At 36.4% G+C, this 23,935-nt stretch overlaps 1 protein-coding gene across 2 annotated transcripts in view; it reads left to right on the top strand.

Moving 5' to 3' along the window:
- Positions 1-21,351, top strand: part of LOC117400507 (DEP domain-containing mTOR-interacting protein-like) — a 71,185-nt gene extending 49,834 nt beyond the window's left edge. For both annotated transcript variants that reach the window (XM_034000578.3, XM_034000577.3), the window contains exons 8-10: positions 713-783; positions 2,581-2,685; positions 18,549-21,351. In XM_034000578.3, the coding sequence (XP_033856469.1) occupies positions 713-783; positions 2,581-2,685; positions 18,549-18,677 (305 nt within the window). In that variant the 3' untranslated portion in view covers positions 18,678-21,351. The remainder of the gene's footprint in view (positions 1-712; positions 784-2,580; positions 2,686-18,548) is intronic.
- The last annotated feature ends 2,584 nt before the right edge of the window (positions 21,352-23,935 follow it).

Here is a 23,935-nt window from a genome sequence, read left to right as displayed (position 1 = left end):
AAGCACACATCTTTCTAGATAATTTTCTGAAATTGTGTGAGGGACCAGTCCAAAACAGTAGGCTCTGTAATGGTTCATGTTACTGGTACTATAAATAATTCTATGTGACATCTCATTTACTCTACTATGCGTGCTGTACTAGTTGTTTCATATTTCACGATATCTGACAAGTTGTTATTATTTATTGTTATACCATGCAGTATAGATATACTTTTCAAATATAAAATGTACCAAGTTAATATGTTGTGTTACATGTTGGACATATATAACTGGTAATACTTTCTACAACAATAACCTAATCTGTTCAATCTTTTACATATTCTACAAATATCCAGTGTGACATGATGTCAGCCTATTGTATCCCATCCTTTTTAAAAAAAGTTTCTTAGCCTGCATTGCAGTGTCAGACCTAGACTCTTTACCTAGTGCAGAAAGACAGGCCAATGTAAAACTGTACTATATTCTTTCGACTAGGCTTAGGGTACTGGTTAAGGTTAGGGTTAGTCTGATTTAAATGCAGACAAGGCTTTAACAGTTTTTAAAATGCAAGCATTCTGTTTTGTTATTTATTGTATTTCCCATGTGGTTATCAGTAGCTGCAGGATACAATGGGGTCACCCTGGTTCCAGACTCTTTTGGTTCATTTGGTATTAAGAATGAGCTCAATAAATGATCCATTAAATAAATTACTTTATTCTGTTTCTGTCTGCAGTTTTGAAGAGACATGTGAATTCAGAACAGCTGCAGAGCCCGGGAGGCCCATACATGAGGAGGACTTTCACAGTAGGTCCACTGTTTCAGTCCAGCACAGAGACAAAAGCTGCTTGAACACTATCTGACACAAATCACTGTACATCCTCTAAAAATAGCTGACAACATAGTGCTCATCTCATGGCAGTGTAGATGTGTGTGGAATGACCATTAGTTATAATTTACATGGTTTGCAAGGTTCATTGGATTCAGGTCACATGAGTTACAGTCCTTAAAGTAGTGTTGTCATTTTTTAATAAACACCACACACAATATTTCTAACGAAGGCCTTATTTTTAGTGATGTTCATTCTCATCTAACCCAAGCTGGTTAGGAAGGTAATGTACGTTTGTGAGAAACCCAACCTGCTTTTTCAGCCTTTTCTGCACTTTTTCGATACATGAATTTGGTATACAGTACAACTTCAAATAACGGAACTAATAGGGAGTGTAAGCAGTCTGGTTAACTGATTTTGACTCGCGGTCAAAAAGTGGATGCATTGCAAGACCAAAAACTACTGCAAGTGCCTAGCTTGTGTGCTTTAAAAGCACAACACTGCAAGTTATTAACCTTTTTGTAGGCAGCAACACTTAAATGAATGTCCAAATGTTGTATTTTTCATTTGGTTCAGGTAGTGGTCTAGTTCATTGACAATCCGGTTAATCGACTTCTGGATAGCCAACTCTGTACTGTGCTTGGATATCATTTACAACACGTTTACTTTTTTATTTAAGTAAAATGTGATTTCATATTGACCTATGCCTGTTGACATTGAGCTTTTAAAATAAGGGAGACTGCTCAGTGAGTATGGAACGTGGTGTAGGGCACCATTCATTGACCGTTATTCTTTCACACTGCACGTATGTGGTGGACCAATATAAAAACTCTCAATAACATTTCATTCACTAAACTATCTTCTTTTACATGGACATACTATTATATAAACACATGTTATCAATCAGTTTGAATTTCTAAAGAATGGAAACTGTGAACGCTTACCTTTCATTATTTGCATGACTTTAGTGAGTCATTTGGGAACATGTCCACTACACATTTACTGGGTCCTCAACCCTCTCACCATGGAGGGGGATTGCAGTAACAACAGATCATACATTACACAGCAGCAGTGTGGAGTAGTGCTTAGGGCTCTGGACTCTTGACCGGAGGGTCGTGGGTTCAATCCCAGGTGGGGGACACTGCTGCTGTATTATTATTATTATTATTTATTTCTTAGCAGACGCCCTTAACCAGGTCGACTTACAGTCATAAACAAAAATACATTTCAAGAATCACAGTACAAGTATTAATACAATTAAGAGCAAGATAAAATGACTTTGGTGCTGCACCCTTGAGCAAGGTACTTGCTCCAGTAAAAACCCAACTGTATAAATGGATAATTGTATATAAAAATAATGTGTAAAAAATAATGTAATTGTATGTAAAAATAATGTGATATCTTGTAACAATTGTAAGTCACCCTGGATAAGGGCATCTGCTAAGAAATAAATAAATTGTAATAATAATAATAGCAAGTTTTAGTACCTGAAATGTTAGCAAGGACAAAAATGAAAGGTTTGCTAACTAATGGGATTTACAGTAGAGTTATAAAAAGGGATAGTCATGGCAAATAAGGTAGAGTTGACAGGTCTCTTGACCCCTTATGTACCACAGTATAAATAAATAGGTTGAACTTGTTTGGTAAATACTAGTTAATTAATTGGTGTAAACTGAACTACATCATATGTTGAGCTGTTGAGAATGCGCTGTTCTGTTTATAGATATTGATTACATTCTGCCCAGTTATGATGAAAACCGGGTTTTTGTTTTCAGATTGTTGGTGATGCAGTGGGCTGGGGGTTTGTTGTACGAGGCAGTAAACCATGTCACATCCAGGCAGTCGACCCCAGCGGTCCTGCGGCTGCTGCTGGAATGAAGGTAAGCTTCTTCCCCTTCCCCTTACACACAGCAGTTACACCTTAAAGGACATAGAGCTACAATTGCCATTTATAAAGTTGTTTTTGCCCTCGCTTCCAGTTTATGTCTTCAGTCATTCCAGATGTGTTCTCTTGCTCTGATATTTAGATTTAAAACTGCACATGTCTTTCTGCCTGTACTTTCAGCTGAGGAAGGCATTAGCCAAATGTTCTTTCAAACTGACTGAATAGCGTCGTATAGTTTTAACTCGCATGTTTTTTTTTAGAATGTGGTTCTTTTTAAGCACGTAGGCCTTATTAATTTATATAAACACAACAACCACAACAAGATCCAAAATAAGTTAAGGCTGTATCTGCTTACTTAGAATTGAAATCCGATACAGACCAGCACATACAAATGGCAATTTTGGTGCATAGAGTTTGTAAAGAAAAATTGTGGGTTTTATAGTAGTTGTTTAATTTTAATTCAGTTGTGTCTGGATACTGTGCAAACATTGCCTTGGATGGAGAAGCACTCAGCTAGCATGTGTATGTGTGAAAAGCTGTCTAACTGTTAGTGAGCGTGGCTATCTTAATGCAGTGACCAGAATAATATCGCGTGACTGTAAGTTTGATGTAACAGCAAATGACAAGTTGGCCATTTCTGTGTCATTTCCAGCACATGTCCAGTAAAGCTGCTCCAATCCAGGCCCCTTAGCCCAATTTCCTTCTAAACTCTAAATTGTAAATGCTATAGAGATGTAAAGTCCCACAGTTTGAGAAGACAGACAAAGGGGCAATGTGACTTCCTTTTTAGGAGCAGCTTATTGCTTATTACTTTTTAAATACATCCCAGTTCTTGACAGCAGTGTGGAAAGAATTTTGCTTTGCTAAACCTTTGCAGTCACGTAAAGAACACCAGCAAGCCTATCATTACAATGACAGTGCAAACTGAAACACAAGGGCCTCCCTTCCTATTGTTTATACAAAAAGTGCTCCCTTGGCTGGGCACTCCGAGAGCTGCAGCAGCTTTCTATACAGGCAGATTTATTTAGCCATCGTGAAAAAATAATATAGTGTCTGCAGCGCTCCAAATGCTGTGTATTGGGTGTTTCACTCATTGAAAAATGGTGAAGTATGTATGATATTTCAGTGTATGAGTAAAGAATATGTATAGACTCTTCCAGGCTGCTGCCCCTGCTCTGCTCCCTTTCATCTCCTCCCTTCTCAACACCTCTCTGTTCTCTGACTGTTTCCCCTCTGCCTTCAAACAGGCCTGCATCACCCCCATCTTAAAAAAAACAAACCCAGAACTACCGTCCTGTCCCGTTACTCTCTAAAACCCTTGAGCGAGCAGTACACCGCCAGCTCTCTGCTTTCCTGTCAACACATTCTCTGCTCGACCCCCTCCAATCTGGTTTTCGCCCGGCACACTCCAGTGAAACTGCTGTTATGTCTGTCACTAATTCTCTACTCTCTACCCGTGCCACCTCCCTCTCCTCTGTCCTAATTCCCAACCTCTCTGCAAGCTACGACACAGTCAACCACTCCATTCTCCTGTCCTCCCTCGCTGACCTGGGACTCTCCGGCACTGCTCTTGCCTGGTTCTCCTCCTACCTCGCTGATCACATGTACCGGGTGTCCTGGCACGGCTCATGCTCTGCCTCTTGCTCTCTTTCCCCCAAGGCTCAGTCCTGGGACCCCTCCTGTTTTCTCTCTACACCCGCTCCCTGGGTCCCCTCATCTCATCCCATCTCCTTCCATAGCTGTTTGTTAACAGTTAATAAAACAAAACAAAACAAAAAAAAAAATGGCCCTTAAAATAAAGCGTGACCAAATAACCTTGAATATCTAAAAAGAAAAGTAATAACAGTAATACATTTTTTCCTGCAAATTTGTAGCTTCAAAAGGCAAAGTATATGTACTATTTTGCACTGGCAGAAGGATACATTAAAGCTCAATAACCCACATATCTTACACGTGTCTTACCATACACCCTGTCGTGGGTTATTGCTTACATATATATATATATAAGTTTGAAAGGAGGTATAACTGCAGTGTACAAAAAATGACTAGTTTTTTTTGCATGTACACAAAAGGTTAAAATTATTATTTCATGACGTTTTGGACAAAAGCCTTTCCTTCTACACAGTGGAAGAAGGGCTTTTGTCCAAAACATCCTGAAATAAATCATTTTTGTAATTATTTAAACCCTTTGTGTACATGCAAAAAAAAGACATATATATATATATATATATATATATATATATATATATATATATATATATATATATATATATATATATATACACATCTACACAGGATCTCCAAGACATGTGCTTACAAATATTGTGCAACACATCCTTTGAGAAACCTCATCTGTGGGTGAATACAGGGGACATTTTCTGCTTGCACACCTCACAGGAGCTTCAGTTGTTTGTGAGAGGAAACAGGCATGTTATAACCACTATATCACCTTCTCTCTACCAAGATAAATATTACAGGAAACGGTATCCTTGGCAATGTACCATGGACCATTAGAGTAACTGCCCTTCAGCATAGAGTAGTAAGTGATTAGATTCCAGGAAAAAAAAGCAGTTTGGTGCTTAAAGAGGAAGAAGCTTAAATGTAATTTTCAATGATTTTTTTTTTTTTTTACTTGTCCCTTCCTATTTGATGGTGTTTGGAATAATTGTGAGTGCATCTGAGTTCTGCTGCTTGGGTTTTGATAATTGTTGTTTTTCTCTAGTGCTAATCATTTTTTCTTGTCACTGCTGATAGGAGTCTGTAAATTGCACCTGAAACCATTCATCTTCACTTCTTTAATATGGAAAACATTGTTAAAGTAGCGGAACCACGTTACTGTGCAGAACAGTTAGCTGTTTGGTGCTGTAGTTGACTATAAAATGGATGTAACCAAATATGTATCAGTGTTTGAAAAGCGGAATGATTGTGGGTGCTCAGCTAATCAAAGAATATATATCACTAGGAAAAGTTTAAAGTTATTTCATAGTTTTAATTTCAAAGCCCCTAATGAACTAAATTTGCTCATTCCAGATATTTCAATACACCTTGCCTCACCCGTGTACTACTTCAAGTGATCATTCAGTATGAAAGAACAGAGAGAATCTGAAAACATGCGAGTTCTGGGAGTTTGAATTCTTGTAAAACTCTCAGAAGCAACCCTCAGAGGCTCCTCAGGAACCAACTGCTTTTTCCCCCCAGCAGCTCACATGTTTTCAGTGTTTCTGAATCCATTCAGTGTGACCTCTTGAGGTAGAGTGTGGGGACACGGTGGAAATGGCCGAACTGAAATATAGTGAAGGAATGATTAGTAAATATTTCTTTGTACCATTCCTTTGTGTCTTTTATATAATGTGAGACATTAAAGGATATGAATTCAGATTAGGTAAGATGTAATGAAATTATTGGGTTAGCTCTAGTGCTTTTTTTTGATAAAGATTGACTTACTACATTGACATCCTTCTAATATGGATGTAAAGAAATCACTTCAAATGTTTTTTTAACTGTTACACAACTGTAAACTGTTGATAATTCCCAATTTTTTAAAAGGAACTGCTGAGCTAGATATTGTACATTGCACAACTGTACAGGGCCAAACATGAGTGCTGAAATATAAATATTCAGTACAAACCTGTTGTTGAACATTTTCACAGGCTTGCCAACTACTGTTTTTTACAATAGTTATTTTAAATGTTCACAAACTGCACAGATTAATTTGCATTACTGAAAAAAAAAAGTGTTACAAAAATGTGTTACATACTGTACAGCAGTTTTTATTTGGTTTAATTGATATTTTAACATACAGATGGAAATGAGCACAGCAATACAGAACAGTCCAGAAAAAGCTGGGTTATTGAAAACGCATTGAGTTAAACTGGGAACAATTATCTGTGTAATTCACCTCTAACCTTATGTACTATTACATTTGAGAATGACATTTTGTAAATTGCTGTTATTGTGATTGAATACATTTCATATTGCATATAAAGGAAGGACTGCTTGTTTTTTTCATTTTTAATTTGGTGTTTGTTTTTTATGTACTATTTAACAATATGTTTAAGTAATTGATACCACGGTTTAGCATTTGTTAAAGGGCAGGGTGACATTTCAACGGAGGTAACATAGTGTGGGCAGTGAGGACTGCTTATTTACTGTACCAGCAGTGATGAGCATTTTTCACCGTTTTGGACACACTGTGCAAACAAAAATAAGCCTCATCTTGAAATGGAAGTTTCAGGGTATTGTCCCATTCCATTTTTATATGGATTCTATATAAGCCTGAAAGGGAAAGGTGTTCCCTTTCATTTCGAAGACAACCACCAACATACTTATAGGATATGCCTAGGTAGGTATTCACTGAACATTTTATATCAGACCTGCCGATAGGCCCCTTTCTGGGGTGACGTCTTCGGTCCCGCCTACCAAGGGATTAAACTGTCAACCCACGGAAGCCATTTGCTCTTTTGCCTCTCACCTACGGTAAGGTAAGACTTATGCGTTATTGAACTGAGTGTTTTTGAAAGAGCTTTTCCAGGGATTAAACTCAACCCACGGAAGCCATTTTATCTCTTGCCTCTCACCTACGGTAAGGTAAGACTTATGTGTTATTGAACTGAGTGTTTTTGAAAGAGCTTTTCCGAGTCGAATGCAGTTCCCTGGCATTCGTGCGGAAAGCTGGCTTGCCGCTTTCGTGGAGTCAGCGGCTCTAACTTTAGCTTCTTTCTGCTCCTTTCCTCACAGCCTGCCTCACTTATTCAGCGCGTCAGGTCCAATTTATTTTCACACGCGCAGTTTATTTTAGACGCGCTGTTTAAAAGTATTTTTTTTCACAGTAAAACAGGTTTAAAAGGCACTGCATATCAACAGGACACTCAGTACTGCATCTCCAGCCCGCCCTACCCCTTGTTCGCTGTATTTTACACATACCTCTTCATAGTCGTGCATACTGATAAATCATCTCCTGATCACTCGTTTTAGCACCAAACTCCTCAATAATGTGATCCAAGTCATTATTTTATTACTGTAACATCTCAAAAAGCTCTGCAAATGCCCGTGATATTCTTTGAGCGCTGGATGCGGAAGCAGCTATCTTGTTTGTTTATGGCCGTGTTATCTCTGTGGTGCCGGGGCTATGTGTATTGCTCAGATCCGCCCCTTTTTTTTTGGCTTCTCTCAGCTCCTATCGGTCTCACTCAGCCATTAAATAGTTTTCTCTGCTTTTTTTCGGAGAAAAAACAACTAGAGACCTGTGCTTTATGTCTTTTTGATGATGTCGGACAGGGTCCAACATTGGACCGGAAAAAGAAAATTGTAATGCCAGACCTGGTCCGACATAGGACCGCAAAGGGTTAATAATAGATGCCTGTCGTGAAGTCTTGGTTGATACCGCTGCCAAAAAAGTCATTATGAAGTGAAGAACTGCCACAAAATACAACTGCTGCTGTTCTAAACAAGTATGTGACAGGACATGGACCAGTGGCACCGCTGCATTGGAATAACGAGTATGTGACAGGACGTGGACTCCAGTGGTACCGCTGCATTGGAATAACAAGTATGTGACATGACGTGGACTCCAGTGGGGCCGCTGCATTGGAATAACGAGTATGTGACACGACGTGGACTCCAGTGGGAATTTGCACTGACGGAGCAGCCGCAATGACAGTGTAGCTGCAAGAGTGAGGGAAGTTGCACCGGCTGCTCAAGCAACACATTGCTTCATTCATAGAGAGGTATTGGCAGCCAAGAAATTATCTCCAGAACTTAATGATGTCCTCGGTATAGTAGTTAAAATGGTGAATTTTGTGAAAGCAAATGCACTCAATTCTCACGTCTTTGCTGCTATGTGTGAAGAAATGGGGGCTGACCACCATCACTTACTTTTACACGCTGAAGTGCGGTGGTTATCACGTGGTAAAGTATTAAACCGAGTGCACGAACTGCGACGTGAACTTGAAGCCTTTCTGTCTTTTCAACCAAAATATTTCTAATGTGCAAATTCTGATTATTACTGTGTATAAAATGACCATGCTCACTGTTACATTTACATGTAACCATTATAATTAAAAAGTTATATGCACAAATCTAAACAGAAAAAAAACAGGCGAAAATGGCCTGGTCCTTAAAGCGGTCCGCAGTAGTTTAGGCACTGTATTATGTGATCTAAATATCGAAATCCAGGATTACTCAGTGTTTCTCTGCTCTCATTTTGGCATTAGAACATAATTATAGGTCACTTTTTTTTTTTACAAATGTACAGTGGGGTCATATATGCACCCTACAACCCCATGCTAATGATGTCACTTGCACCTTTTATAAGTCCACTACAGGGTATCTCTAGCCCAACTCTGATTTCATACAGTATTAGTATTGGACAAGATAGTAAGGTGTGTAGGCATATATGTGATGCTGTGTTGCAGTTATCTTGCTATGACTTTATTCATCTATCATTGACAAGTTGTAAACTGTTTTCAGACAAGGCAAAGAATAAGGGTAACACTCTCATTTGTTACATTATGATGGGAATAGCAACCAGATGACCCTCACCATGGAAACAAAGTACTGTATAATATTCACAGACTTGTTCAGCACAGTACTACCCTGACGTACCTGGAATAGCTGTAAACTAGGCCCAGATCAAATTAATGTTGTGTGCATGCTTATCAAAGTCTTCTCTCCGAAGTGCAATTTTCTTCAAAGCGTGTCCTTGCTTTGTAAGGTTGTTGTAAAATGGTCTCGTTTGTGTTAATAACTTCATAAAAGATGATTTTGTCTCCTGAAATGTTGAACATTTACATTTATTTTGCCATATAAAACATGATAAACAGGCATTATTTGTAGGGGTAATTTGATAATAGTCCCCATTGATAATATATTTTATACTGTTTTCTATATTATGTATTTGAATGTACGCACACTTTTGTAAATTTTGAGAGAATTCAGTACGAGAGAATCTTGGTGTGAGGCTGTGTGTTATATATATGTCGCACCGTATAATGAGGATATAGCATTCGGTATAGTATACTGTGGTGTTTTTACTAAAGAAAGTGTGCAGCCGTGCATTATGCAAGAAGTGCACATAAAAAAAGAGGTGAACATTATACAAGGGCTGTAACCCAGGGCTTGTTTTAAATGTGGACCCTGATTTAAAGTGGATTTGAGAAAACAAATTCACTTTGATCAATTTCAAAGGTTTAAATCTGAGCCTAAATTGTATGTCCCTTATTGCTCCTAGAACTGTGTAGCCAAGATCAGGCCAATGCTGCGTGTTATATTAAAACAAAACAAAAAAATACAATCTTCTTATCACTTGTTCTCTTGGAACAAAAACAACAGTGGGATTCAGGCATCATTGTTATTTAGTGACACTGGATTAAAGTTTTACCAAAAGGTCAATAGCAGCAGTTGTTGGCATAATGTTACTTCACACCCCCACACATTTAGCCAAATAAACTTTACTGTGTAAATAGAAGCACAGCCTTCTTTAGCCTTCAAACTATCTATGTCTACAGATTAGGCTGACCATATTCTTTGCTTCACTAATTTTGCACACAATCCAGAAAGTTCTTACTTTAACTGCTGCGTTGACATAATACAGTACTGTTCTTTTTTTTAACATACAGCAGCATTTGTCTGATGTTCCACAACCAGTAAGTATAATACTGTGTATGGCTGGATCATTATTTAATACAGAATGCAACAGCTGTGTCCTGCTGGAATGTTCGGCCTCATGATGCATCAGGAAAATGTTGCAACAAGATAGAATTAGAACACTATATGCAAAACTTGATGGAGGGGTTTTAAAGTAGGAGTGATATCCATTTTCTTTAAAGCTTGACATCATACCTGTTGCATATAAATACTAGCTGATATATTTATCTAGTGAAAAAGAAAATGTGATCATGTTATAAAAAATAGGTAGTGTATCTTTTTGTAACATACTGTAAACATATACAGCTATGGCCAAATGTTTTTTCATCACCTAGAATTTTAGGATTGAGACATAATCAAATAAAAAATCACTATATGAACATAATTTTGATCTTTCATTTAACATCATGTAATCAAAGAAACAACAACATTATATTGTCTACCGGAAGCCATAATTGTATTACAGTCAGCACTCACATATCCTACCCTATAAAATCTTGACTTCAGTGACGGTTAAACGCGTGTGACGCATATCTGATTATTCAATTTTGGCCTTTTCCAACCCTTGTCCGTTTTTCAGGGAACACAAAAAAAGATACAATATCAAAAATGCATATTTGAAAGGACTGTGTTTTAAAATAAGTAGGCTTCCATTTAGATGTACTTGGTTTTGTTGGTACAGTGCTATATTTTCAACAGAAGTATTTTAATTCAGAACGATATGATTCTGAAAATATCACTTGCCAAAAGAGACGACACATAGCCTGTAATATAGTACATACTTTTAAATCTGGTACGTATTGTAGCAGTATGTAAAATATAAAAATAAATTGTAACATTGAAGAGATGGGCTTTGTATCAGGAAACTGGTGACGGAGTCGGAAATCTTGTGTGACGGGTAAGTGCATTAATTTGTTACATACAGTTGTAGTCAAAAGTTTACATACTCCAATAGAAATTTATAATTTCTAGAAATTTCTTGAAAACAAAGAATTTTAGGAAAAATCTTTAGTAGCAAAACCTTTGCTTTTGTAGATGAGGAAAAAAAGTTACAAGAAATAGATGTCTACAATTATTTATTTCAGCAATGAATTCAGCAAAACTCCAAAAATGCAAATTTAAAAGTGTTCATACCCTTTGATGCTGTCTGAAGACCTTAGGCAGAAAATGATTTATTGTCATGAGGCTGGAGAAGGATACAAGAAGATTTCCAAACACTTCAGTATCCTAATTTCAACTATTGTTTCTATTACAAGACTCATGGTACTGTGACAACGCTCCCTCGGTCTGGAAGAAAGAAGGTTCTTTCACCAAGAACAAGTATAAGAATTGTGAGGAAGGTTGATAACAATCTGAGATTGACTGTCAAAGATATTCAAAGTGAAATGGCTGCAAGTGGGACTGGGGTTTCTATTTCAACCATAGGTTGAGTATTGCATGGTGAAGGTCTGAATGGTCGCAGGCCAAGGAAAAAGTCACTCTTAGGAAAACGTTTTTCCTCTAATGCAGGGGTGCACAATCTTATTTTTGTGAGGGCCAGACCACGAAAAAGAAAACTGGCCAAGGGTCAAAATGCACGATGTAAAATGTAATGCATATATATATATATATATATATATATATATATATATATATATATATATATATATATATATATATATATATATAGATCTAATTATTTAACAGTTTTAAGCTATGGTAATTTTTCACAATTAATTTAAGTTTTTAGTACTTACATTCACTCTGGGGTGCAGCCCAGTTAATCAGTGGGAGATGCTGCAGTTCTTCTCAGCTATCAGCTGAGGGATATTGGGCTACAGTGAAGTGGTGGCTACTCAAGCATGCAGGTTATCATCTGTCAGCCTTGTTCTGAGGTGTGACTTGTTTAGCTTCATAAGGGAAAACACCTTTCAAACAAAGAGAGCAATTTCAAAGCTTCTCTGCTGAGATTAGGAAACTGATTGTGGTCCAGTGATTGGTAGAATTCTAGGAGAGGCAGGTCCCTGTGTTTGCTCTTCAGTGCAGTGGAACATTGCAGTATAATAACTTCAAGCTGGAGATCGTCAGGTACGCTTTTTGCATCAACAGAGAAAGGACCCACGAAGAGTTTAAAAGAGGCTTGCTCGCTCCTGAATTGTTAAAATCTGCTGGCAAACACCCCATGTAGTTCTTTCAGGACACTTGCATGGCGTTTCCAGTTGTATGTCTCTTCACGTGGAAAGGTTTCTTGACATGTTTCAAAGTGTGTCAGCTGCCCTTTCTCGAGCTGGTTTGTGAACAGCTTTAATTTCATTTGAAATGCACACACTGCCTGAAACAAATCACAAATGATGCTGACTTCCTTGTAACTTTAGGTTTAAATCATTTAAATGTCCTGTGATATCAGTCAAAAAAAGCCAGATCAGCAATCCATTCGCTTTCTTCCATGACAGACATGACAGAACCTCTTTAGGACGTTGCCCCGGCTAAGCCATCACACTTCAGTGTGATAAATCAGGTCACCGTAAGTGGCGCGGATATTCTCCAAAAAAGACTGAAATTCACTGTGATTCAAAGATCGCGAATGAATAAAGTTAACTGTGGATACAACAAAGTCCATAATTTCTTTAAACTTCACAAGGCTTCCTGGTGTATTATACAGTGATACTGCTTCAGCAGCGCAGCTTGATCCCCGATGTGTTTCTTTAAACACCCAATAAAACTGTTAGTCTTGCCAACCATAGCCGGAGCACCGTCGGTTGTCGTCTCCAACAGTTTATCCAACTGCAAATTTAAATATTCAACAGCTTTCTTAAAAGCATTAAAGCTGTCAGATCCAGTGGTTCTGCCATGCAGAGAAACTAGAGATGCCCGCTCCTAGTGTACTTTAAATGTTTCTGTCACTACAAATGAAAATTAAAAGTTGGGCTGTATCAGTGATATAGTTGCTTTCATCCAGAGCAGCAGAGAAATACACAATATTTTTGCATTTGCTTTTTAGCTGATCATAGCTATTTCCAGACATGTCTGCTATGCGTCTCTGCATAGTCATTCTGGAAAGACAAACGTTCTTAAAGGAATCTTTATTTTCTTTGCAAACATCACATATTTGCTTTTACAAATTCCCCATCAGTAAAGGGACGTCATGATTTTGCAATTAGCTGCGCGACGCAGAAACTTGCTGTTGTAGCAGCTTCAGATTCCTTCTTTTTCTGTTCAAAAACACCTTGCTGCCCCAGTAGTAGTTGTGCTTCTCCCAGGAATTCTTTGTATTTAGGATGTTTTGTCTCATAATGGCGTTGTATATGGTATTCTTTGGCAAAGGCAAATGAGGCATGTATGGACACCGGGTTTGGACTCAGCAAAAAAATATTTTTCTGTCCACTCTGTGGTAAATTCTGTGTTCAAGATCAATTTTTCTTTTTTTACTTGTACATGGCTTTGAGACATGTTTTCAGAAGCTATGGAGGCAGACCACCGTAATTTTGTGAATGTATAAAAATATTTTACCTTGAAAATAATCGCAGAGCAACAACCATAAACGTGAATCGCTGTCTTCCGTTTAGCATCTAGCTGGCGCCTGTTTCCGAACCTTACGTCATGCTTTCTAAGGTCTACTGTACTGTATTACTATTGGCTAACATGACAGAATCCCACCCAAATGGGCTGGGCTTGTGTATATTCCAAGCACTTTTAAACTCACCTCTGTCTGTCAAGTTATACTGTAACTATACTGGCTAACATGATACAAGGCATTTTGAGGCTTCTACCACTCACACTCACTGTTAGTAGACTGGGTGTGAGTCACGTGTGGCTTCTCTCTTTCGAACGCTACTTGTTTCCAGTGAGCGGTGGCTGACGTGGAACTTATGATTTATTTATGTTTTGACATTATGTATTTTCTTAAAGGTGCGGGCCGTTTTTCATTTATAATATAAAAGTCCTTATGGGCCGTATTAAAGCAGTCAGCGGGCCATATTCTGTGCACCCCTGCTCTAACGGCACAGGAAATTTAGTTCCAATACATGGTAAAATGAATTCCATAGCATATCAAAAGATATTGGCCAATCATCTGAAACCCTCCGCTACAAAACTTTAAAGCGCAACTAGACGTTCCAACACGACAACGATCCAAAGCACACATCAAAATCTACTTCAGAATGGTTAAAGAAGAATCAAATCAAGGTTCTGGAATGGCCTAGTCAAAGTCCTGATCTAAATCCGATTGAGAATCTTTGGTATGAGTTGAAAAAGGCTGTGCACAAGAGAAGTCCTCGGAATTTGAATGAACTGGAACAATTTTGCATTGAAGAATGGTCAAAAATCACTAAAGAATCATGCCAAAAGCTCATTGACAAATATCCTAATCGTTTAAAATAGGTTATTATTGCTAAAGGTGCCTCCACTAGCTATTAATTTCATTTTCCTTGTCAGGGTATGAATACTTTTGAATTAGCATTTTTGGAGTTTTGCAAAAAAATAAATAATTGTAGACATCAGTATTTGTAACTTATTTTCCTCATCCACAAAAGCAAAACTTTTGTTACAAAATATTTTTTCCTATAATTATTTGCTTTTGAGAAATTTTTAGAAATTATAAATTTCCATTGGGGTATGTAAACTTGACTACAACTGTGTATATAATGGGGATTGATTTTATTCTTAACACAAGGGCAGTAAAACGCGACTTTTGTGTATCTGGGTAACGGATATCCGAGGGCTGACTGTACAGTATTTCATGTTAGATTTTAGAATGTCACATTTTTCAAGTACAGTATATGGAAAACTACAAAGAGGTATGTAATTGAATATGTTAACATAACATTATTCAGCAGGTTTCATTCGATTTATGAAGCAAAATGTGTTAATTCTATAGGGTGGCACAAAACATTTGGCCATAGCTGTAGATATGATATATAGAAAGCATTATTATAAGAAAATATGAGTATGCTAATATTGGAAAATGATGGTGTGGACCCAACAACTTCATGCTACTGATTTGGCAGTTATAAATGAACCACATGGTGCCTCTTTTTTATGTGTTCAAGCCCTAAAGTAATTTCATACATGATTAGTGTAGGACAAGGTATAGATTTAAAAATTGTAGGCATATATATATTTGTTGTGAATTGATTCACACCAAATGACGCATCAATTCAAAATAAAAGTTAAACTGTTTTTAAATTTAAAAACAAACATCCATTGAAGTACCATGGTGCCAGTGTGTTTAGAAAGAGATTGTCGGTAGCAGATCTGGTACATTGGAAATCATGCGTTGCGGAAATCATGACTGTCACTGAAAATGTTGCCTGTCAATCTGGTGTTAAGTTAAAGAACACCCTGAGCGAGTCACTTAACCTCCTTTCGGGTGAGACTTAGTTGTAAGTGACTCTGCAGCTGATGCATAGTTCACACACTCAAGTCTCTGTAAGTTGCCTTGGATAAAGGCGTCTGTTAAATAAACAAATAATAATACATTGAAGACATGCTGGACTCTTGCCCATTAGACACCTATCTGTCAGTAGCCAGTAACTGCTTACACTGTTAGGGGTTAGTAGACCAAACAGGCAGCAGTATTTTTTTGCTTTGGCCATATTGTTATAATTTCCTACTGGTAGAAACAATATGATATTTTTGTACTATATTGTAAGTAGTAATCTGTGGGATTTGACCTTCATAGCTGTAGGAGGCCCTTGCTGTAAAACTGAATTACAAGCTGCCCTCTTTTTTCTGTTTACCAGTACATTTTTTCAGTGCCTTTAGTAATTTATAGTAAGTAACGATATGGTGTAATGAATGACCTACAGTATACCTTCAGGGCAGCTTTTTCATGGAAAGAAAACCCCAAGCGAATTTTTATCTGTAATGTGATGTTATGCTTAAACAAGACCATGATTATATAGTGAGTGCATGAATCAGCTCTTCTAGGCAATTGCAGTTTGTAATAAAAAATACAATTTCAAGTACCTTTTATAACAATCTACACCCCTCTTTAGAATGTGCCACTCTAATACAACTATGTATAATTATTAAATAGGAAATGTATTATTATTATTATTATTATTATTATTATTATTATTATTATTATTATTATTATTAAAATCCACTCTGGCATATATCCATGCAATACAATTACTCTTACCTTTTTAAATCACATATTTGCCATATGTGTGCTTCTTGAAATCTGTAATGCTGTCTCAATGGTTTCCTTAAACCAGACTCGATGAAAAATATCTGTTTATATTGCGTGTTTATATTTCTTTAATTGTACAGTTACTCTGGGGTGGTGCTACAAGTGTAAATGAATGTGCTGGAGATCTATTATATGACTTTAATAAAGGAATATGATATATTAAACAGCTTTTAGTACTTGGAATTAAAAATAATGTATGGCTCTGCTGAAAACTATATTACTTTATATAAATGTATTACACTTAATATCCTAGCTATCTACTGTAGCAAATAGGCAATAAAATTAAGCCTAATGACCATGAAGATTATTATGGGAATCGCAAAGTCAAGAAGGTTTAATGTACCCAATACAGGTATGGTGACTATTACAAATTATCACACCTGAGCCTTTTATTGGTAGTATTAATTTGTAAAAATATATATTTAGCATACCTTTAGGTATTTGCACAGTGATATCCTTTATAGTTTCAAAGTAAATAATAGAGCAGAAAACACTTGACAGTGAACAGATTGTCCTCTGTGTGTTGAAATGTGTAGCCAGACAGGGCAACACAGTTGAAATCTAAGTCATTCTGAAATTCATGTTTGGACATAAAGCTTTTGTCAATTTCTTTTTTTCTTTTAGTGTCTACAGGAAATTATAAACTGTAATTCCTTCCTAACTGAATCATTTGTAGCTAATCTCAAAACTCAAAACATAGGGCCTTTGAAATGTGTGCTGTTTATTTAAATATTTACATGTTTTATTTAAGCCAAACACGTTATTCGTCATTCACAACTACCAAGAGTCATACGTTATTTTGAAATGTAGTGCCAATATCGACAGGGCAGATTTTTTTGTAGTCTGGAAGATGTGATTCGACTCAACTGCTAAAAAGTATTTGGAAGAGAAATTGAGAAAGAACAGACTTGCAATCTTCATTTTTTTTTTTTTTTTTGCTTACCTCTCTATAATTCACTTACTATGCATTTTCTTACCACTTGCTTGCATGAGCAACACTCCCCTTTCCTATGCCAAATTGTAGTGATGGCTTTCTGCATGAGGTATTAATTATGTTATTAATTTTTTTACATTATGTGTATGTGTGTGTCTTCTATAGTTAAGTTGTTTTTAATCATTATGTTTAAATTGTGTGTGAATGTGTTGTCTATAGTCGTTTTAATGTGCTTACTAATTCAGTTGCTTTAATATGCTTTTATATTAAGTTTCTATACACTATTGTGTAAGTTTCGAGTTCTTTCATTTCTCATCGGCAAAACCAGCTATGTGCAGTTTTGCATAGCCTAACACGACTCAAAGTCACAGATGGGTGTCTGAGCTAAACACCAAAAGGCAGGTGACTAGCAGAGATAGTGTGAGATGGGGGAGGGGAACTGAAAGACAAGACAGATGCGCCCTGCTAGGTACAACGTGGTATGCAACGCGTCATGGACAGAGCGCAACCCCCCCTTTTCCCCACAGAGGGAGTGTGCAATGATAGAGTGGAAACCCCTATCATTGGACAGGAGTACGACAAATGGGAGTGGAGTCAACAATTGTTTACAAAACTATAAATATCAAGTCTTGTAAATGTTTGTTAGTCTTTTCATCTCTTTCAAATTGACACCATGGATATCCGTGCTTTCTGATACAAACATATGCACTGAGCTGTACTGAGGCCTTGTCCAAAGTCAGTTTAAATCTCATGCTTATATGATTATATTGGAGGTATACCTTTCTTGTATATAAAGTGTTTTTGAATCAAAAGCCGTTCGTCAGCTTAATTTGTTCACTGCAAAATATCCATTAAACTGTATTAATTTACAGATGCAGATTTGTTTTTAGGTACATGATCGATTAGATGTTGCTGTAGCTCTACAGTATGTGTTGTAGTTCCAATAGTCTAACTGGATCCTCTGAATACCATTCCTAAAATGTAGACCAGACATTCTAAAGACATGCAATATAATGGATTAGCTTAAAACAATTCAAGACAGAAAACTAATAATGTTTATGTCGTGTTTTTAATTATTTTTTAAATTATTTTTCTTTTTTACTTTCAGGTCTGTCAGTTTGTTGTTTCTGTGAACGGACTAAATGTTCTTCACTTGGACTATCGAACAGTCAGCAACCTAATTCTGACAGGCCCACGCACCATTGTCATGGAAGTCATGGAGGAAATTGATTGCTGAAACAGGAAGCAATGGAGTTGCACCCTACCTACCAGGACATATCTGAAGAACCAAAGAAACGCAGGCAACTAAAATAACCATCTCCTCTCAGAAAATCTCAAGCAACTCACACTTCCAAGTTGTTTTTTTCTTTGAACAACATTCAACATGATGATTTTATGTATACTGTATATGAAGTCTACCATACAGTTTGCCTTCTATATACCACAGATAAGGGTGTGATGCACTGAAGGGCAGGTCATGAATAGAACGTTCCGAATGAAGGTTCATCCATTTATCAGAATCTTTGAACATTTCTGTTTCTTGTCAGGTTAGAAAAACTTAAACAAGCTGCCATTTTGACCGCTTTATAGAGCTATGTGCAAACACTGTTACACACAGCTGCCTTCTGATAAAGTAATGTAAATAACTGCTGTTACTTCAGAAGGAAGGAGTTGAAGGTTTTTTTTTTTCTTTTTTGCCCCATTATGGAAGAGATTAATGTGTTGGTAATTGATGTGTATCAGCCTTATACAGTAGCATTGATAGAGCCTTTTAAATGACGGTGCAATCTATATAAAAAAACAAAAACAAAAAAAAAAAACATTTGAAGCACTTGCTATCCCCTGAAATTGATTTTAAGTAATAGTCAATATTGATTTCCTTGGTCCTAACTGTGTAATCAGTATTTTCTTTCACAATCACAAAAAAGCACTTATGTTTGTTAACTTAATCTCAAAAGCATAAACCCTACCAAACGATATATGAACCTCTAAAAATATAACAAACTGAAGAAACAATGGATGTAATATAAGAGGAGAGAATTTTTTTTTGTTACCCCCTGTAACACAGCACTTACTAAAATTGTAAACAAAACTGCAATTTATATGACAGAGAAGTGAAAATACTGAACATCTTAAGTTGGTGGTGCTTAAGAAGTACATTACTGCTAATTGGTTTAATGGGCAGATGGGTATTTCATATTCTGTGAACTGATTCCCTCCTTTATTCACTCAATGTTCTCTTTGCTGAAGTGAGACAAAGAAGAACATAGTGTTCTTTTACTATTTATACTTTAATTTCACATGAGGCATTTCAGTGTTATTTTTTCTCAGAACATTTGTACAACTAGGCTGATGAAAATTCAGTCCTGTGAGTGCTGTGTTGTAGTTCATAAGGTCATTGGTTCAAACTCTTATTGTGACCAGATCTGATCCAGATTCTAAATAAATTTGAAGTTCATGAGCCATTCTACGAGTAATAAAATCGCTGAATACAGTACCAAGTTTACTGTAGAAGTGTGAAATACCTTAAGGGACTCTTTTGAATTTCTACAGCATCCTATTTTTTTTTTTTTTTTAGAAAAGGGAAGTATAAAGTCTGACACGTAGTTTTGTGATGCTTGATTATTTTTACTTACACTGCTGGTTTCACAGACCTGGTTAGAACCACTAAGATAATATTAGGTACAAGATTAGATCTAATCCGGTTCTTGTATAATGAGCTGAGAGTGACAGCTTTGTTTTAAGCACATATTTGTATCAGTTTTTTTTTTAAAAAGCACTTGTAAAATGGATTATAGCGTATTATTTTAATATCCAAAGTTATCATTATCTAATCTTCATATGAAGTTTGTGTAGGTCAAAGCAAATTAAGTAGATTGAAGAGCAGCATGCACATTTTGTTCTGTTATGGAGACAAGCTAAACATTCTACAATAAGCCACAGTTAATTTATTGTAATTCAAACCTTTGTAGTTTAGTGGATGTTCAGAAGTTGGTCTCATAAAGACGGTATTTAAACACATTTATCATGCAAACAGCTTGACTGTTTTGAGAACTTGATCTGATTTTGTTGCCTTTTTATTTTGTAATGTGGCAGGGTACATCAAACTAAAGATACTCCTCTCTGACATTGTATCTAGGATACGTTTATACTCAAGTTTAGTAAAAAGGTAAAGCCTGAGAGCCTGAGAATTTAAGACTGTAAGATGAGTATCAGTTTTTGGAGGCTTTTCCACTTCATAGCTATCCGCAAAAGGGACTTGACACAATTGCAAAAAACACTAACAGAACGCAATATACCCTTCAGCCCAATAAAGGGAGCATTGACCTACGCCACATTGAAATATTGGTACCACCTCTTCTATTTCATATTGATGTTTCACTATTTTCAGTTGTGTAATATAGATGCAACATTATTTTCTTCCTTGTAAAATAAAGCATCTGTGAGGTCTTTCTATGTGTATGTTATGTGTATTTAAATAAAATATGTCTCTGTTGAGATAGGAGAGGATTGTGTTATATAAAAAAAGGTCTAAACTGCTTAGAATAAGGTTGCTGGAATTTGCAAGTTCACTGTTAAAATAACAAAACTAGCTTTTTCTCACTAACATATATATATAGTTTGTGCTGATCAATAATTTAATCAACAAGGTATTTTTGTTTAAGGATAATATTAAAATGGTTTAATTGGTATTATTGAGGTATAATTATATGAGCTACCATTCTGTAATGAATTTCATATGATTGATATGAAATGTACGTCTGTGAACCAAGAGCTAAAAATAGACAATCACTTTTATTTACTGTTTTGTCAGACAACTAAAAAAACAGATGGATCCTTTTAACTATATATATATATATATATATATATATATATATATATATATATATATATATATATATATATATATATATTTCTAATAAAAAACTGCAAGGAGGTACGTAATAAGCTGCTACAGCTGTTTTTTAAACTTACAAAAGCAACTGCTGGTCATGTTAATTAAAAAAAAAACATGTGCCATTACTTTGTTGAAAATGTTAACATTATTGTATTATACAGTATATCACATTTGTGTAATGCATGTCGTCCATTTATGTCCTAATTGTTTTCCTATAATCATATATTGTATTCACTGAAAATTGTATTACAATAAATGTCTTTATGCTATAAAATAATTTTTATTTATTTTTTTATTATTATTATTAAGCAGACGCCTTACAGACTGGGGTGTGTGAAGTATGCATCAACTGCAGAGTCACTTACAACAGTGTCTCATCCAAAAGACAGAGCACAAGGAGGTTAAGTGACTTGCTCAAGGTCACACAGTGAATAAGCCAGGATTTGAACCAGGGACCTCCTGGTTGTAAGCCCTTTTATTTAACCACCAGACCACACAGCCTCCTATACAGTGCTGTATAGTTCAAATGTATTCACATTTCTGGTAATTTTGTGATGTACAACGCTAGCGTTGTCATTGTGTGTGACCTTTTATTATACAGCAGTGGAACTGACTTCACCGCTTACTTCTACAGGGATTCCAAGCTTATCATATGATGTACTGATATGCAGAATTGCGATAAACCCGACGTCATAAAGTCAGCTTTTTTATATCTCAGCACAACTGAGCCTCCAGACTCCGCTGAATGAAACTAACACCAACCTGTACTTCAAAGGATCTGCACTTTCTGCACTTTCAAAATCTATATAATTTCTAAATAACACTAATATCCCCTTCAGTCACTGTGTGTATAATTGTATCATGTTAAGTTTCCTATCTATGTGTCTATTAATGCATCATGTTTTTTCAAAGTTTTGGCAGGGCAATTTTTCGAATTCCATAGAGTTCACAGAAACTTTTAAAATTTCTAAAAACATAATTAAAAAAACATGACCTAAAGGGATATAAAAAAGACTATCTGATGCTGTATCTGTACTTTGATTTACTTTTTATTTAAAACATTTCAAACCGTCAAAATGGCTATGTTCTGTGTCTTAGAGTTTTTAATAAATACTTGTGCTTTTCTGTCTCATGCACACCCAGGTGAAACAGCGTGTAGGCTGGCCTCTAGGATAAAGATTATCCAGCTGCATTCTTTAATGAGCACAAGCTTGGTTCTGCCTCCTTACTAAAAGGTCATTGCATTGCGTAGTAATCTTCCTGCTACTGCTTCTTCAGTAAACCTGTCTATGGAAGTGGGAATCTGTAATAGGTCATCCCACTGAGCAAGACACTCTAGACCAGGGGTGGCCAACCCTGTGTCCTGGAGAGCCACAATCCAGCAGGCTTTAGAAGTAACCCTTAATCATCAATTTCTAAAGACTTGGAACAATTTAATTTTGACTAGTTAGCAGTAGTTGTTTCAATTTAAGTAGTGATCGGTTCAATTAAGTCATTTTGAGATCATTTGGAACAAAACCATGAACACCCTGATTTAATTGAACATCTTAACTTGCTAAACTGATCAACAACTTACATTCTTCAGAAATTGAATAAATGGATAATTTAAGGGTTACCTATAAAACCTGCTGGATTTTGGCTCTCCAGGATCAGGGTTGGCCACCCCTGCTCTAGACAGTGTTCAAACCTAATTATAACTCACCCTCTGAAATACCAGCCACTCTGTATTCCACACAGCTAGATGATTGAATATCTGCCAAGATAATTTGCCATAATCCCTTACATACAATTTATCATCTGTTTCTCATAAAGCATACTGTTTTCACTTAGACCAGTACTATACTAACTGTTAGTGTTAATGATGTTTATTTATTTACCTCCTAACATATACAGTACAAATACAGTACAGTTTGTTTAGAATAAGATGCGCAATATTTAAGTACTGTGTATTTTATAATTCTGGTTTTCATCAGAGAGAACATAACACCTCTTGTGTTGGTCTGCCACATATGGTAAAATATGGAGGTGTACTGATAATTAATGTTCAGAAAATCAAGGTTATCTGAAATGAATTCACTGAGATCTAATATTTGCATCTGGACAATATTTACTCTGGGTAGTTCAAGTTACACTAGTAGTCCTATCTGTAATGTGAACAGTTGTGCAACTCTGAGTTTCACATCACGGTCAATCCACAAATACATGTTTTATGCCAAGAAAATCGTGATAGCATTGAATAAACCCAGGATACACATATGGGACAGATGTAATGTACAGCAGGGTGGGTCAATCTTCTCACTGGTCGATCTTTTCATGTGGTTTAATGTTCTGACGTATGGCAGATATTAAAGCTGATCTAATTAACCTGTTCTTTCCTTACAGAAGATCCTTTATACTCAGGAATATCCTTAGTCACTAGGTCGAGTAGGGTGAGTAATATTTACCGTAGAGGTTGTTATAATCTAAGATCCCTGATAGTGGCTTGATTACACTGCTCCAAGGTAAACAGTGAACTGAAAGACTGAACTATCTAGGGCAGTACAAGACATAACCTCTTTTCTGGCATTCTTCACCACAGTGCACGCTGAAAAGATAAT

This window comes from Acipenser ruthenus, chromosome 4, assembly GCF_902713425.1.
Source record: "Acipenser ruthenus chromosome 4, fAciRut3.2 maternal haplotype, whole genome shotgun sequence".
Taxonomy (NCBI): domain Eukaryota; kingdom Metazoa; phylum Chordata; class Actinopteri; order Acipenseriformes; family Acipenseridae; genus Acipenser; species Acipenser ruthenus.
This window is presented reverse-complemented; position numbering and strand designations above follow the sequence as displayed.